The 18058-nt window shown below is 41.6% G+C and overlaps 1 protein-coding gene across 3 annotated transcripts in view; it reads right to left on the reverse strand.

The window, feature by feature from the left end:
- Nucleotides 1-76: 76 nt before the first annotated feature.
- The window catches only part of CLTCL1 (clathrin heavy chain like 1), a 33216-nt gene continuing 15234 nt past the window's right edge, over nt 77-18058 (reverse strand). For 2 of the 3 annotated variants that reach the window (XM_066200178.1, XM_066200180.1), the window contains 25 exons: nt 17837-17989; nt 17198-17320; nt 16236-16373; nt 15879-16043; nt 15317-15497; nt 14802-14965; nt 14522-14647; nt 14096-14238; nt 13278-13512; nt 11349-11471; nt 10775-10920; nt 10203-10386; nt 9830-10022; nt 9183-9340; nt 8925-9089; nt 8689-8796; nt 8209-8376; nt 7977-8126; nt 7024-7155; nt 6571-6681; nt 5862-6032; nt 5096-5317; nt 4356-4376; nt 2412-2487; nt 77-1415 (listed from right to left, as the gene is read on the reverse strand). In XM_066200178.1, coding sequence (XP_066056275.1) covers nt 1300-1415; nt 2412-2487; nt 4356-4376; nt 5096-5317; nt 5862-6032; nt 6571-6681; nt 7024-7155; nt 7977-8126; nt 8209-8376; nt 8689-8796; nt 8925-9089; nt 9183-9340; nt 9830-10022; nt 10203-10386; nt 10775-10920; nt 11349-11471; nt 13278-13512; nt 14096-14238; nt 14522-14647; nt 14802-14965; nt 15317-15497; nt 15879-16043; nt 16236-16373; nt 17198-17320; nt 17837-17989 — 3672 coding nt within the window. In that variant the 3' untranslated portion in view covers nt 77-1299. The remainder of the gene's footprint in view (nt 1416-2411; nt 2488-4355; nt 4377-5095; nt 5318-5861; nt 6033-6570; nt 6682-7023; nt 7156-7976; nt 8127-8208; nt 8377-8688; nt 8797-8924; nt 9090-9182; nt 9341-9829; nt 10023-10202; nt 10387-10774; nt 10921-11348; nt 11472-13277; nt 13513-14095; nt 14239-14521; nt 14648-14801; nt 14966-15316; nt 15498-15878; nt 16044-16235; nt 16374-17197; nt 17321-17836; nt 17990-18058) is intronic. The other variant, XM_066200179.1, reaches the window with a different exon arrangement.

Raw genomic sequence — 18058 nt, forward strand, 5'->3', positions numbered from 1 at the left:
GATGCTAGGAGTGGCAGTGTATTACTACCAGCCAGTCCCCATACCCAAGATAGTAAGACTAGAACCACACGGTGGATACTGCAGTTTTACATTTATAATTGGACTTTTATAATATTCAAGATTAGCACAAGATTCATAACCATAAATTATACATTGTTATCTAAGTACATAAAACGTTAATGATACATGTATTTGAAGTGGCACAAAGTAATGATACATCCCTGTTGGCATTCTCAAAGGAAGAGGTGGGTGATGGACACGCTGTTGATCCTACTGCAGCATAGCAGAACTGAGTCAGTGCACCCTGGTCACGCAGGTGGTGCTGACTCTGCCCACCAGACAGGGTCAGAACACGGTGTGGCAGGAAGCCAATGCCAGAATCAGTTAAAGGTGCAAATAAAAAGTCAGGATTATGGCCCTCCCTACTGCCTCAATACAGTAGCAGTGTGTCCCCCTCCCCAACCCTGACGCTGTGCTCTTGCATCTCCAGTGCTTTGGCAGCCCATGCACACTCCTATGTTCTCTTGCCACACACAGCTGAGGTTTGTTTTAGTACCATTTAACGTCAATAAGTAACATGCTCTCTTCTTGTTAAACAAAAAGGACCTGGGAAGTGTTTGCTCTCTGGCATGAGAAGATTTATTTTCTTCAAGTCTCAGATCTACTCCAGAAAACAGAGAACAGACCCCAACAGTATTGAACCCCAACAGCATTGAACTCCAACAGCATTACTGTCCAGAAAAGGAAACTTTCCCAATATTCCTCTAAACATTCAGAGCACAAATATTAGAAAAGCCCATTTTCTTTTGCACCTAAGAATGCAAATAAAATGGGGTGGTCAGATGTACACAAGCTTTTAACAATTCATTACTGAAGAGATGTTTCACTGAATTGTTAACAATCCTGCTACTTCCATAGCTTCAGCTAAAGCTTTAACAACTTGGTGCCAGGCAATTTCCCAGCTGCCTTCAATGGGCTTTTCAAAAGAAAGAAAATTTTGCTCTCTTCCCCCTGGCCTCAAGTAGTTATTGCTATATGAGTTAGTGAAATAGTGCCTTAACTTCAGACAAGAGTCTCACAATGTCATTAACAAAAGCTGCCTTTCAGAGGTTGAAATGTAACCGGACAATAATCAATAAATAACAGTAACAGGCATCCTGCTGAAGTCTCCTCACTGAGCTGGGCAGCAAGTGTGTTCAGCCAACAGAAGGTCATCTGTGCCTTGTACACTTCTTGGAGAAGTTAAAAAGGGACGGGAAGGAAGAGAACAGAGACAGTGAAGGTCTGTCAGAGAGCTAGTTACATATTGAAACCATAAACAGGCGGCTGGGTGAATCCTGGTGCTGTGTATCCATATGGGAAGTTTGCCTGGGGAGGTACTGCACTGGGGCCTGCTGTTAACATCAACTGCTGGCCTAGAAAAGCATGAGACAAAAAGAAAGTTAGTTTAAGATCCCAAGCTTCCCTAATGCTAGCTGTACTGTGTGATAGGACTATTAGGATTTAGCTAAAAATCAGCCCCTGTGCAAGCACACACCAGCAAGTCACACTATTCCCAGCATGTGCCATGGAGTGGGCACCCATGCATCTGCTCTTGCTACCAGGAAGCTACAAAGAGCAAGGCAGGACTCAGAGGGAAGATGAGTATCAATTGATCTTGAGGACATAACGAACATGGCTTGTTTTGAAGAGACCATGCTGAAAGCCAAACTGGTATTATTTAACCCATGCATGGTCAGATCTAAAGAATACAGCAATTCAAGCAAATAGTTAGGTCTGTTAGGTCTCATAGTCTGGAGGGTGCTGCAAAAGGTCTGAACACACCTTGACAAATTTGTTTTCATCACTAGGACCACACATGCCTCATGCATCTGTTAAATTCAGGTTAACATTTATATCAGACAGTGAACCAGTCACATCCTTCCCTTACCAGCCACTTCTAGGTGCTTGAATGCCTCTTCAGAAGGGCTTCTAAAATAGTATCACACTTGAAGACAGCCATGGTGTTTTGGCTGCACATGTCTTAAAATGCGTGAGCTAGAAAACCAGTCTGCCTTTCTACTTGGAAGAGCAGAAAGCAGACACATTCCTCAGACAAGAATAAGAAGAGGAATTTTCACGCTCTGTAAGTTATTCCTGGGGTTGGCAACACCCTGGTATCCCCTGTCCTATTACCATACTGAAACATGATTCCTAAAGTAGAGATCTGAGCCATGTAAGGGGAGCAATACTTTAATCTGAAGAGCAGAAATACTGTAAGAGTGAGATGTCACTTCAACAACTTATGCAGTTCATTGAGCAGAGACAACCATTTCAATTACTATCTAGTTGAAAGCATTTTTCTTGGATCCAACATGACCATGTAAGCTGCCTCCACAAAGAGTAACAACAAGTAATCAATTAAAACCTACCAAATACTATTGGAGTGGGTTCAGTTACTTGTTCCTCTTCTTTTCTTAGGCTTTCAGAAGCATCAAGTTTATCCACCTACATTGAAGTGAACAGGAGATTTATGAAGGCCTTGTCTAGGAATTGCACCATTGTGTGAAGCTTTTCATGCCTGGTACTTCAGCTAACAAGTGCTCCTTTTTAGTCCAAGTTGGAGACTACCAAAGTCTGCCTATTCCCACCACTTTGTTGTAAAACTGACTTCCCAATTCTTTTAGGTGTATTGCAATAAACAGCAGCTCTCAAATGCAGATGAGGTACTCATTACCTTCAAAGGAAGCATTTTTTGGGCCCTAGTCACTACTAACTATGACCCACAACTCAAATCCAATAGAGTGACCATCATCTCAAATGGGCCTAACCTACATGTACCTATTAACCTGTAATTCCTCTCCCGTTCAGTGACACCTCACAGACATTTGCAAATATTCCAGGCCCATGACGTTTGAGCTCATCTAGGACTACAGCCTAAGCTGGCTGCCAGGTACTGTTTTAACCATAGTGGTACTCACAGAGACCTCTTCTAGGGGAAACTCTAGAACCATCATGGGAAGCGGTCTAGTAGCATCAGCTTTATACAGATCTCAGTGCTGTGCCACATAAAGCTCTGTTAATGCTAAACAGATTTGTGGAAGTGCTACAGTAATGCAGGAGCCCTAAACACAACTTTGATTGTGGGTATGGAAAGCAACTGGAAGAGCAACAGTACTTCTGTCAGCTAAGCTCTCCAGCATAACACTAAATATTGGCGTTAAAAACGCTATCCAAATGACTATGGATCAAAGCAACTGACAGCTATCCAATTCCAGCTACCTGTCCTGCTCTATTTCTGCCCGGACTCAGCTCTCTCGGGGTTGCCTTTCCCCGGTGCTGCCCTACAGTGGCTCTGGCCAGCAGCGCAGTGCTGCCCTCAGCTGGCAAACAGCAGGAATGCCGAGAGCAGCCACCCCCCGCAAGGGATGAGCGGCTCTGGGAACGCCTCATCACATCTGCTCTGCTGCCTAGAACTGGTTCAGAAAGTTTCCGGGCGAGTGTCATTATACTCCGCGTGCCCGACCCCTTTTGGGACAGAGGATATTCTGTGCTTTAACATTTTTTTTATGCAGAAAAGACAGGTAAGTTCTGGAAGATGTACACACCCCACTGAAAGTAGTCTATTCTTTTGTGTTTTTGAAGTTAGTTACATGACGATTTTAGACATACCACATTTATAAAGCCCATTCTCCAATTCCATGTTTTGCAGTTAATTCAACAGACTAAATTAGTTTCACTGTAAACCACTGTCACCATGCAGATTTTCCTTTTGACAAGTTATCCCATATTTAGTACACATGATTACTTGTAAATCCAACCAGCAGTTTAAAAGAAATGATTTTAGACCTAAACCTCACATGGAAGAGTTCAGGTGAACTGTGGCAAGTTTCTCTTGAGTGAAATACAAGGAGATATTTAAGATCTGTGCAAGTACCATCATCATACCAACAGGCAAGAAGTTTACAGAAGCTTCATGGCACCATTCAAACTCACCAGGATGCCTGAATTATTGCACACTCCAGTAATTTACAGCGCAATTTGTCCTTGGAACACATCCTGTTACATGGCAACTGCTTTTCATTATGAATAGTCTCCTCTATGCCACAAAATGTCTAATACAGTGAAAAGGAGCTCAAAAGTAAAGCCCTCCTCAAGCACTTGTTTTTGTTTCCCATGAAGAGGAGAAGAGCCTGGTTGGATTTTCAAGTTGCTTGTGAATAGTTATCCTTTTAGCATTAGAAAGTGAACAGGAAATGAGTTAGAGCTAGATTACACTGCTCTTCTGGCAGAAGCTACACCTAGATTCCTGTAAAAGAAACCTAGGATATTAAGGGACACAAATGAACACAGAAAGTTTGAAATCAGAGTGTCACCTTATAGAACAGTCCATCAACCTGCAAAAAAAATTCAGAGGGGAATACTTAACATGACTTATTAGAAGCAACCTGAAGCAGTCACTTTTACATTGCTCATTTTAATGAAGTTCTTTACTGTGATGTCCTATGCAATCCCACAGCCTTCCAAGGCAGAACCTTAGCTTGGTGTATTAGAGCCGTTTGAGACAAGCATTTCAGGACCACACACAATCAGAATCTCTCTTCCCTCAGCTGAGGACCAGCTCTTGGTATCAGTATTGTACAACCAGACTATGCATCTAAAGTTCTGTTTTCCATTTAAAAAAACCACACACCTTCAGCAATTACTCCTATGGCTGATATAGGAAAAATGTGCACTACTAGTCACTCAAAAACCCTATGCTCTTTTTACTCTAGGAAATAAGGGGACTTTACTTTCATAGTTACACAAAGATAAAAGGGATATATGTGTTGTCCTCACCAAGTTTTCATTTCATCAGCTACAGTGCTGCTGTGAGAAGCACAATTGCTTATGTCTACTGCTAAAAGCAGAAGTTTAACCAGACCTCTACAAGTGCCAAGGCATCTATTCATAAACTTTGCTAGCTAGCCTGGAGTGATGAAACCTACAGAACTTCAAGAAGACTTCCTCTGTGAGGAATGGTAATATTCCAAATGTATGCAAAGAGCTCTGGTTTACATGATGCTAATCATACAACAGACCGTAGTCTTAGCTTTTTAGCCTATGCAATACTCACTTTGGTAAGGTATTCTCTCATCACTTGGATGAAATAAGGCATTGCAAAGTCCATGATGTTATGTCTCCATGCCAACTCAAGGACTACATCTGGGTGCAGCAAGTCATAGCATGTGAAAAGGCAGGCTGCAAAGCACTCCTGCTTCCCTTCTTCCAAGAACCATTGGAGCAGCTTCTCAGCCAGCTCTGCATCTTTGGACTCTGCAGCATACTGCATAGCATCCTACAGAAAAGAACAACAGTTAAGCTGGACCCTTGCCTGTCAACATCTTGCTCTACATCTTACATCCACATTATTCCTAGCTAGATAAGCCGGGTATTTGACATATCATGAAGTTATAACAACACCAGGCATGCTCTGTAGGAGGCAAGATACTACACATAACAACTCTGAGGCAAGCCAGATACTTTATTAACATCATCCAACAGGTTTCCTACAGACTGTTGCACAAAGTGGCCTGTAAGGACTCACTACAGTCTTGAAGAGCATACCAGCATAATCACATTTCATCTGTACCCTTACAAGAGCCTGTGACTTGAGTTCTATGGAGAAGGTTCCATACTGATACATGTACAGATGCCACTGATTGAGATTCCCCAGACACAGGACAACATTATGAAACTAGATTTAAGACATGCATTTAAAACTGCAACCACTTCTGCTTGAAGAGTCTTTTCTTCAAGTGAAGGACTCCTAATTAAAACTCCAGATTTGAAACTAACAAACATTCAGTATGCAGGAGATTTATGCAGTGTCATTAACTCACCTTATACAGACGGTCTTTCTTGCACAGCTCCACACTCTGTTTCCAGCGGTTGTTACCCTTGTACAAGTACGCTGCAATACGCCTAAATTCAATTAGTTCGTGCTTTTCCAGACGCTGAGCCAACGTTATGTTATCAAAGTTGTCATAAGCGTCAATGGAAGCTCTCAAACCCTGTTTGGGAGACAGTTGTTGCATGTTTCCAGATGGCAGTAGGTGAGGAGCAGAGAAGCAGCTAAGCATAGTGGCCAAGTGTTTCAGTTCTGCTGGCTGGATGTTGATACTATGGCTACACCTTATTTACCTAAGTGTTTCATGCACCTCTCCAAAGGATATTTTCTAACAAAGCAAGATGTTAACTTGGTCATACCGGCTGCAGACAGAACAACTAGTTACCATTAAGAGACAAAGCATGTCTTCAAATAGCAGCCAATGGGGCCAGAAGCAAATTTATTCGCTGAAGTGCTGCCCACTAAATACACACCTGATACTGACCTTTGTGGGGTCTGTTCTGAGAAAAACATCTGTGGCACCTGCTTTTTTGCAAATCATTGATGTCTCAAGACTCCTGCCTGCTAAGGGCCTGACTGCACGCCCTCTCTCTGTTGCATTGGAGAAGGGTTATCTTCTACTCAAGGACATTACTGTGTCAGCAGCTTTTTTGTCAGAGGACCATCCCTCAAGGCTTAGCAATCTGTTTTCTGGGGCTCACCTGAAAATCTTCCTCTTCTGTTAAAAGGTTGTTTAGAGCTTCGTTAACTCCTTTGTTGTTGTGGTTCTGGACTGAACGCAGATAAGGCTTTACTAGAAGTAGCTGATTAACCTGGAAAGAAGATGTTTCCAATACAAGATTAAGCATAGCAACCCTGACACTGCATTCTCCTGAAACAGGTTCCCATTTGTTATTATGAGAGTTTGTGCTTATTGTTAAAATCTTTAAGACAAGGTATCTTGTACTGCCAGGAGTAAAATAAAACAGTCTCCAAGGCCAGTTACACAACTCTTCCTGCATTTCCTGTATCAAGCCAGGACTGGGCTGCTTCTTGGTCCTTTATACTGGAGGCAAAGCTACCCAACAGATGTTAACTCTGTCTTCCAGCCAGAGCCTGGAGTAACTTAACTTGAGCAATAGGACTTTTGTTGACCTATGCTCTCCCAAACTCACCTTTGAGAAAAAATTGACTGTCCTGGTGTGATCCAGTCGTGGAGATAATACAAGCAGGAGATCATTGATCAGCAGAGGTTTGTAGTCTAAGTAGAACTGTAAGGCTTTGTAGTACAGCTCCACATTGGCCACCTGCATGATCAGACACTAGTTAGTACTTCAAACAGAAGTAAGATTAAGGCGCTTAGTTCGGACCACTTAACTCAGGACAAAGTTTATGTGACTCCTACTAAAAACCAGCTTCAGTTTCCTTCTAGAGGTCAGAAGTCTTACACTTATGCAGAATTCTTACTCAATCTGCTGACTGCTTCTTGTACCATCTTCTTCTGGACAGTGAAATCACAGGCTATCAGGACACTACAAACCAATTCTAATCCATTCACTGAAGCGGTCTGGCACAGGCAGCCCTCTACAGTTAATACAACCATTTCTCAACTTCTGAAGCCAGTGAAGACTGTAGCCTTAAGAAGTCTTTAAATTGTTTCCTTGAAACCCCCAAGAGCAGTAAGAGTACTCAGTCTTAAATCTTATTTAGACTATTTCTCAATTCACTATTCTCTGCTGTACTCATGGGACTGCTCACCCCATTTCTGACAGTGAAACAGCTGGAAACATATGCAGAAATCTTTGAAGAACAGTTACAGCCTCAGACTAAAACAGCAGTCAGCTCAAAGGTGTTAAGGAGGTTAGGCCTCTTGCTTGTGACCTATGACCCTGCACAGCCTCTGAAAACATTCTGTGTTAGCTGCTGCCACTCAACAGAATGTGCTGCACAGCAGAAAAGAAAGAGTGTAAGATCAGATTAATTCTTTGTGCTAAACTGAAGTTGTTTTAAGTACAGTAAAAAACTGAGTAGCAGCTTAAGCAAACTGTTTTCTAAACAGCAACTCCGTTGTGCATTTCTGTCTTGAAAGTTGCTGTCAGCATTTTGCTTCAGTTACCAAGTTACTTACCTTGGCAATTATGTCTTTAAACTGGCCTTCTTTCCAGGCATCAGTGGGATGATTCATCATAGTAATTATTGCATTGTCATACTCCTCGTACTTGTCATAGAGGAATACAAGTTCTGCCCAGAGATGAGCCTGTTCTGCAGCTCTGAGCACCTAATAAAACAAACAAAAAAATGCACCAGGTTTGATTCACTGGCAGCTTCCCACCTTCACTTGCAGCTACTTTACTGCATACCTTTGGAATATTAACTCTAGACCAGAAAAGCTCCAGATGTTCCCTCATTTTCTGAGGCTTGAATTTGGAGTATAAGATGGCAAGTTCAGTAAACATTCCCATGTGAGCACGCTCTAGGCCCAAAGCAGCTTCCAAAAGGGCAATCAGTTCTTCAAAGTAGCCACGATCCTGGATGTTAGGAAAATAAGGATTAATAAAGCTTGCTAAAATACATATTTACCTAAATACAACATGCTTTGATTTCCTCTCCATTGAAAGTGCTTAGATTTTTGATTCCAACGAGGCAAGAGAATTACAAAAGAAGGCACAATGGAAACTATTACCTCTATTTACTACAGAAAAAATGCATGTGTCCACTAAGAAATGAAGATAGAGGAGAAATGAGTTTAAGTATTAGCTCCCAGGGTATGTTTTTTTTCTGTGACCACTTTATTAGCAGATACAAGTATGCAGTGCAAGTCTTCTTGAATATTAAGTTACCTGATAGTAACTGATCAACTCCTCAAGTTCATCAGCATGGATGACTATGTGTAAGCCACAGATCTGTGCCAAGCGGAATTCTTTTCCATCCACACAGGCGAAGCAGACCTGTCAAGACAGTCAGCAAATAGTTAACAGGACAAACCTTTACCAAATTTGAGGTTTACTAACAGTTTCAAATAGGCATTTCCACAATACTTGTTCTAGAATTAAAATCTACTAAAAGTTTAAGTTACCTCCTTCCAAGTCCTGGTGCTATTGGCTTTGCGGCCACTGTCCACTGCAGCCTGATACTCCCCAAGGTGCACCAAGGTAGAAGCCAGGCGAGCAAAGTTGGAGACGTTGTTATAGAGAAGTTTTGCTGCTTCATACATGCCCTCTTCGTAACAGCGATCACCAACCTGAATGAGCAGTCCAAGGTAAACAAGCGTAGCAGCAAGAATGAGGGGTCAGCTAAGCAACAAGTTACACTTGCAAACTGGATCAAGACATACCTGTTGTATATGGGCATTATTAGGGCCACTAATAAACTCCTCCAGTTCTGACAGACGATTAGTTTTTGCCAAAGCAAAAATAAGTTCTGTCTCTACGTAAGACTCTCTAGCCTTCTTCCTGGCCATCTGTAAAAACTTGACTAGGTCCTCCCAATTATCTGGAAGAGAGCAGAGAGATGTAAGATCCTGTGTTTAGTCATTCTGTATTGTTTACCTTGCCCACCGTAGGGACAGTTTTCACTAGCAGGCTCAAGGCTCTCCTCTACCACGATAGTAAGCACTTGAGTTATGGAATTCCCTGCCAACACCAAGTAACCGTCAGGTAGGAATGGACTTCTTGCTACTCTTCTGCAATCCAACTGGCAAGCAATTCTGCCACATAAAGCTAAATAAATACATTATACTTAGTGCTATTTTAGATAATGGTCCAAATTATCTCCACAAAGTGGTCTATGTTTGGTGTAGCAAAACAGACAACCTTGTTGACCAGAATCTCACTTAACATTGACTCATCCATTCCATGTACCAAGTGTTCCCATTTCCTATGAAACAGAATTTGTAAGTCTCAATAGTCCCTGCTGCTCAATGTAAATGCAATAACCTAGCTCATATGCAAGCAATCTGAAGCTGAAGATGCTTTGCCTTACCATTTCTATTAGCTGCCTGAACGACTTCCATGTAGGCAGATGGATCATCTGCCTTTATATAGGAGTCAATGGCTTCCTTCACCAAGTCCTTCTGGAGCTGTGCTCTGGCCAGCTGGCTCCACACTGCTGGTTCATTACACCTCTCTGCAAATTCATAAGCACGGTCTAAGTTGCCAATGTGCTCAATCAGCACCTGTTTGAAATTGAAGTTCCAAGTTAAAATTTGAAGTTTGTAATGCTGTCCCTTCTAACAGAACTCCTTCTTCAAGTGTATACACTGCTCTGGGTACCAATATGAAGCTAACTGCTCCTAGGAACAGCCATTTCTGTCCAGGGAAGTATTCTACACCATCATGCAGGAACCACACCTCACCTGAATTGCTGAAGTATTGACATCGAATTTTCTGAATATAGCAAAGGCTTCCTCATATAGCTCATTACTGATGGCAATGTTTGCAATATCTGGGGCATCATAGTTATCCAGCCGATTGATGTATTCCATCACTCGGGTGCGGTCAGCCTTAATGGCAGTCAGGATCAGCAGATTCTGGAGATTCCTTTGGTTAACAGAAGGCATAGGCTATAAGCAGTGCACAGCAACACCTGCTTAAGTGACATGGATTGTACATGTGAAAAAATAAACCCACTTATTGTCACTAGAAACAACATTTCATCCCCAGATTGAGAACCACTGACATTTACCTTCAAAAAGAAATTGCTTACCAATATTATTGTTCTCTGCTCTCAACACATCAGTGCAAATTGCACAGTGTGAACTAGCTCTGCTCTTCAAGCACAAAGCACTCTAAATTCTAGCTTTTCAACTTATAAACACTGAAGAGTGCTTAGGTCTTGCAACCAAGAGGCCCATGAAAACCTAGATCATTCACAACCTAAACAAAGGCACTGCAGAGGCTAAACTTGAGAATAAAGCCCTCCTCTTACCTGTGTTCACTGAACACAGAATTATCCAAGACAATTTTTTCCAATAACTCTATCAGTTCATTTGGCAGATCAGCAGTCATGAAGGCTTTCACAGTTACAGAAACTTCCTCTGGATCCTGTGTCTCTGATAAAGCCGTTTGGACAACCTAGATTCAAAGGCAGGAAACTATTAAGTGTTTTCCTCAAATTCACTATTTGTCCATTTGTTAAGTTATTTGTCTAGTGAACTACAAATTAAAGCTTTAGAATTTTGAGAGTATTTTGACAGACAGCAAGAGACAGCTATTAGCTGTATTTTACAGAGAAGTAAAGTCACATCTTACATCTGTGTGGAAAACAAATTCACTAGAGGAAGGTCATTCTCCAGGACAGAAAAAGAAATCTTACTGGTAGCTAAATCCTCTGACCATGAAGGTCAGAATTAATACCTGCCACTCCAATTCTTATGAACTTCTATATGATGAGATGGGGCTTTAAAGGACCTTGCGGGGGAAGAATGCTACTTTAATGCTCCATAACGTTTCTGAGACATCCTGAGGTCTCCACACACTGAAGTCCAACCTTTTTGCAGTACCTGATCAATAAGCTGCCGCCTGAAGGGGTTGTTTTCTTCCAGTACATTTGCCCAGAGCTCAGGGTCCTTCCTGCGCACCAGATAGCGAGCCTCGCTCTTAAACAGGGAGTTCTCATTGCACACCTGAAGGAGAAGTCACAAATATCAGCATTGTTGTTAAGGGTCAGTACCACAAGACAGGTTTAGCTAGCTGTGAACTAGACAGTCTAGAAGACTGACTAGAACTAATTTCTGACCAGTGCTGAATGCCACAGACAAGTTCTTACCCAACCTCTGATCTGGAAGGCTCATGGAGAAGGTCTGCAGCAGAATTCCTATAGCTTCTCTTGGTTTTGCCCAACACACAAACACTGACTGTGCCTTCATAGTAACTATTTGCCTCTGGTTGAAGTGAAGACCTGCAGAAGCCTGAAGAATTTAAGTTTTAAATCTAGAAAAGGGAGCCACTTGCCTGGGCAGTGCTAAGTAGTGAACTGAGGAGTGGTGCAGGTGTTTAAAGCTAGAAGTAGGTTATGTATTTGGTGTCATTAGCTTTTCAAGCATTTATGAGTGTTCAGAATAGCAAGTGGCTTGGATTCTCTTGTTAAGGTGTTAAGGGTACAGAATAAATGTGAAATTCCTTATAGAAGTGCACCATGGGAGAGTTACAAGTCAGGATCCTATTCATACCACTAGCTTCAACTTCCAGCCAGAAGAGTAGAAATCTGAAGGCCTAAGTCATCTTGTAGTAACAGTTCCCATTGCTAGTATCCAAATAAGCCGATGGAAGCTCAATTACTGTGCTGTAAGCAAATCAGTAGCAGCACAATTTTGCTTTATGCTTTACATTTATCAGTTGCAGGAGCTGACCCTTCTTCTAGGAGACAACAATGTCTTGAGAATAATTCTTACAGGAAGATCCTTTCTCCATAACCAGAAACACTTTCTCAGAACATCAGTTCTGGGAAGAAACTGGTACAGACAGGCTTTAATGCTTAACTAGAATGGTAAAGTTTATCCCAGCAGACTCCTAGCAAACAATAACTCAAAGCCACTTTCATATCCTGAAATAAAGGAGACAAATGTAGCCCGCTCTTTTTTAATAGCTACACTGGAACTATTACTTAAAACTTAATCACTTCAAGCCAGAAAGTCATCCACTTTCAGTAGCAAGCCTGGATTACACTACTACTCTAATGCTCACAGCTGAGGTTCTCTGCATATACCAGTATGGAAGCGCAGGCAGGAGGAGAAAGTTTTTATCAGCAGCCATAAGCACTCTTGGCTTCATCTGACATTAACCTCTGGTTTTCTAGACTAGATTGAGACTAGAAAGTGTTTGAGAACCCTGAGAATTTCACTTGCCCTTAAAATTCTGAGGGATGTTCTAAGAACAACAGGCTTAAAGATAGGAGAGGAATGCTACTGGAGTTAAGTCCTTGTAGTTAAGACTGTCAATATTTATTTTCCTCATTTCTGCCTAAGTACTGGAGCAAGTCTATGGGTCAATCACAACAAAGGCAAGTTACAAGTCCTGTTTTAGTTTCAGTGAAACTTTTCTTTCACTGTAGGGTCAGGCTAGAGGACAGCCTGTTCCTCCTGTTGAGTCTTCAAGGCTCAAAAAAAAATCAAATTAACAAAGCTTTAATGGTAGGCATATTCATTACCTGGGCCTAATAAACAAATGAATTTCAAGCAGAATCAGTGGATGAAAGACATGGATGGTACTTCAAAGCTCCAGTTATACAAATCCAGTTTGGATATATAGCATAAATTCTTCTCATCAGCATAAAAATTACTGTCTCCACACAGAAGAATCCCACCTGCCTCAACTCCTGAGTGTGACTGCAAGACAGGATTCTGCAAGTGTTAGACTAACAGCCAGACAGGCTTCCACTTCAGGCAGCAAGCAGTTCTTTTACGCATGTTTATAAACGCAGTTTTGCTAACCTTTATGAGTTCCAGATCACACTGCCCCCTCTCATAAGCAACGCAGGCCAGATGAGGATCTCTCTTTTCACAGTATTTGCCAACTACACGGCTGTCATAGTAAGGATTCTCACGAAGGAAACGCTCTGGATTATTATTACTGTCAATGTAGATTTTGGCCAAAGCATTGTGAGTTGCAGGTTCTTCACAGCCTTCATGAATCCTTGATTCAAGCCATGGCAACAGCAACTTAAGCCTTTGAAGAAGCAAACATTTTAGGTTTATAAGTCAGTCTGACACCTACCACTCAGGCCTTCCCTTCAAGCAAGACTGCTGATCAAACTTAAAAGCAAACACAGACCAGTCAGTTCTTTTCTAATGAGTCTTAAATGAGCAGAAGCCAGATTGGCAGTTTAACATCCAGGAAGGTTGCAGATACCCCTAGTCTTACAATCCCTCAAGTCCTGTTGTATTAGCTGGCAAATCATGCTTAAAGCCATTTGTTCATTTAACAGGTAGTTAGAAACTAATTACAGAAGCTGCTGTGTGCCTGCAGCTAGACTGTCAAGACAGTTTGATCCAAATTTACTCCAAAGGCACATCCCATGGCTGGCTGTATGGGAGTGCTCAAAAGCCGTATTATACATCACGCAGTGCTGTCAGGCATTCCGACACAACCCAAACAATCAAAAGACCAGCTAGCAAATTCGAACTGCTTTTCTATAAAGAAACACAAAACAATATTAGTGCTTTATCATGCAAAACTGCATGCAGTTCAATTTGTGTATAGCAGGGTCAGGGAAGCCCAACACCGGTGCCTACAGATGCATTTTCATTACCGATTTCTCTTTTCCACTTCAGCCACCAGCTCATCAGTGGAGAACTGCCCTCTAACCACCATGATTAAGTTCTTGATGACATCTTCAGAACAATCTACATCAAGAAGCCCTCCAACCACTGCTGGTATACGGCTAGGATTCACCTAGAATAAGGCACCATCATTAAAATTAGTTATTAGCATTACTAATAATGCACCCTCAGTCTTCCACATGGGGAAGATCTAGTTAACAGTTTCAATTATGCTTCAGAGCAGAGAACTTTGAGTAACTAACATTTGTACATACATTCCAGGAATAATGTTTTTGTGATAGACAGAAGGCCTAATGAAGAGCCTCTGCACTGGGACAGTGAGCAAAAAAAGAGACAACGATGATGCTGTAGTCTGCTAACTAATACCTTAAAATGAAGTAAAGAGCAGTCCTTACCTTCTGTACATAGATCTCAATATACTTCTGCAGATTATTGCGATACAAATAGAGCACCAGGTCATGAACAAAGTCAAACCGATCGCAGACAATGATCAGAGGAAGCTGATCTGTGAGCTTCGCCTCCTGTATTTTGTGCGAAAGAGAAAAAAGCAACAAAAGATTATTCAGAGCCATGCCAACTAAACCTTCTTGCTGTTTCCTTCCATTAGAAAGCTGTAGTTCTGCTGCTAAGCAAAATATACAGAAAACCCTTCAATCCCCTGGGCAGAATATTTACCTTCAAAAAGTTCTTCACTCGTTCTGGGTTATAGCAGTTACTTTCACGGCAGATTCTTTCCACTTCCTTTATCTGACCAGTCTTGCAAGCTGCCTGGATGTACTTGAAATGAACATCTGGATCCTGGCTAAAGTTTACAATGGAACCCAAGAAATAGAACAGTCCTGGAAAGAGTCACATGTGTTTAACATTGTTAGAAGTGAAGCAAGTCAAGGTTGTATGGGCTTCAGCTTGTGACTTAGTTCAGCCTTGCTGAGAATAGCTTTCATTCAACTGCAGGGAGAATCAGAAACTTCTCTCAGGTTTCATCTTTCTTTCTGATCTTTACTCAAGAGAGTTAAGAAACTATCTAGAATGAAACTACCCCTAAAACTCACCATAGTGAGCTCACTTTCATAAATGTACCCTAAGATCCAGCCATGTCACAAGTACCTCTCCCATAAAAACTACAATCCTTACTATTAGCTTCAATCAGTCAGTGCTTCCAAGGAAGCTGCTTCCCTCTAATACTATACCTTCATAGCTTTTGAAAGATTCAAAAAGCTCCACAAGAGACTGGGTGCCAAGCTGTTCATGGTATTTAGAAGCAACTTGCACACAGAGTTGTAGGTTTTGCCTAATGTTGGCTGACAGCATGGCACGCAAACACTCCACAGAGTCTTCAACTGAGAGAGAGCCAAAGAAGTTCACAAGCCACTGCAAAGAGACAGAAATTTTACTCAGTAACTCATACAGGATTTGACTGATTTCTAAGATGTGGCAACAAGACAGTTTCTACCCCAGCTACTAGAGAGAAGTCTTCCATGAACTAAGAACAAAGACATAAAGAAACACTCACTAATTGTAAATTTACAATTACAAAAGTGCAGTTTGGAAATAGTATTTGAAATGCACACCTGGGAAACTGAGGTCAGATTTAAGCCACTGAAAGTACAGATTACAATTTAATTGTTAACTGGACAAATGTTCTTGAATCACAGCTACCTGTGCTACTTCAGTACCTACAATCCATCTTATGGCAGCTGCAGAAGTGCTAAAGACTCTTCACATCACTTTCTTACTCTGAACAACACTTACCTCAGGATTCAGGAGGTGAGTATGAACAACTGCACGTTTAATATCATAGAGATCTGTGTAGTGTTCCAAAGCTCTCTGGAGCAAGCCTGCCTTTTCACACAGCTGGGCAACATGAGCACGATCATAGTGTGTAAACATTTGGTTCCCGAGAATGGCATCTGCAACCTAGGAAGTCACATTTCATATTCAGACTGTCAAGAGAATCACAGCAGCTTAGCCTACAAGTTATTGAGAAGTCACAGCAGTGACTGAGTAGACTTTCATGTTACTAAACGACTTAGAGATAACAATATCAGACATCCTATTCCTGTACAAGTCCAGTACTGTCTCTCCCTTTTTGAAGGAACTGGGTTGTACCTGCGGGGCATGAATCAAATTCATTTCCAGGAGACGGGTCTGAAGGTGGCCTTCTGCAGGGCGGTTGTTTTTCAGGGCATCCAACAAAAAGGATGTGCACTGCTGCAGAAGACTGTGCTCCATGAACACATCCACAATCTGTTGAGATTGGTCAAGTTAGAGAAGAGGGGCCTATATGTACAAAAGGTACACATGCACCTTTTTCTGTGCATACAAAAAGCCTGACCAGACAGGTTTCCTGGGGTGATATTGTGATACTGTATCCCCTATTCTCCACTTTATGCCGAAATTCTAACTTGTCTCAAAGTGAGACAACAGGCTATCACAGCACCTAGCATGCTGCATTCCCGTGTTTCCATAGTATTACTATCATAGTAGTAGAGACAAGTTTCACATTTCCTTTTTCTCTAGAACGGAAGAAGTGCATTACTCTGAGCTATTATGCCAGACTTTACCACCCCCTCTTATTTAGTTCTAACACAGCATGCAAAGCTCATCCCTTCTCTCTTGTTGGGATAGCTGCTAGAAGAAAAGCCAAGATTTTTTCCATGTAGCTCTAGTTATTTAATAATGCAAAATGTTCCCTTATTTCTCCATTCATTTAACAAGAAGTGGCCAATGGCAGCCAGAACTGAACTTAGGTTTATCTGTTCATCCTCCCATAAATTCTCTGCATGGGGAGATGTATGCTCCATTAAAGCCAACAGTAGGATAGTAACACTCTGTTGCTTAGACAAAGATTGTGGCAGGTTTACTATGAATAAACCAGAAAGTTTCCACAAGAACTTGAGAACACACTTGCCTCCAAAGAACTCAATGATAACCAAACTTGACTAGACTATTTAGTCACTCCTCTAATCAAGATGACAAGAGATATGAACCAGCCTTACCCAGTCCCCAGAATGGTAGTAGGCTATTCCCTCTGTCTAGTGAGAGACCAGGACTCTTGTTGTAGGACTTACCTGGTTAATATTAGCCAGTGGCTCCTCATCCTGAACCAGCATCTGAGAGAACTGCAGCCCTTGTTCTGGACTGACTCTCATCACACTTCTCAGTAGGAAGATCCAGTCTGGGGTATAGCCAACCTGAAGATTTCAGAAACAGTCATGTGTATTTAGGAAACGTCACACCTCCGTTGAGCCTTCAGATTCTTTAGCATAGGGACTACAAACAGCTGTGAGCTTGCAGTGCCCATCCCCCATCTCACAGCGTTTCTCAGACAAAAACATTTCTTATCTGTTGACACAGAAGTTCAGTATTCACCTACTTAGTAACTGAACTTGTGCCAGGGCAATTCCTCGGCTATGTAAGAAAACTGCCTGGAACAAATTTTTCAACAGTCCTAAAGCCCTATTTATCAAGCCCTAAACTTAAACGTGGACAATTTTTCTTTTTTTATGGATTACAAAATAAAGTTTGAGGAATTTAGGAAGTATCTTATCTTTATTCTCTAGAACAAGCTTAAGTCAGTCCATTAAATTAATACTTCATAAAATTCTGGATTTTTTGCAGACTTGTTAGGCTGTACTAATACACTACGATTTGCACAACGGATACATTAAACAAATAACAGAGCCTGCAATTTGTGATAAAAGATTTACCTTCTTAGCATACAGCACAATTTTCTGGAATTGACCAGTTTCAGCAAAGCACTGAATCACTTTGTTTGGCACATTAGCTCGAAGGTAGACGCTGAGTGCAAGGGTTGGGTCTGCCGTCTTCACCAAGTCTCCCAGCTCCTCTGAGCACTCCAGCTGAAGTCAGAAGTGGTATTTTGTCAAGCAGAAGAATTCAGAGATGTAGCATCAACAAAAGTATTGTTC

This window comes from Chamaea fasciata, unplaced genomic scaffold (genome assembly GCF_029207755.1).
Source record: "Chamaea fasciata isolate MVZ Bird 193981 ecotype frontalis unplaced genomic scaffold, bChaFas1.0.hap1 SCAF_18, whole genome shotgun sequence".
NCBI classification, from domain to species: Eukaryota; Metazoa; Chordata; class Aves; order Passeriformes; family Sylviidae; genus Chamaea; species Chamaea fasciata.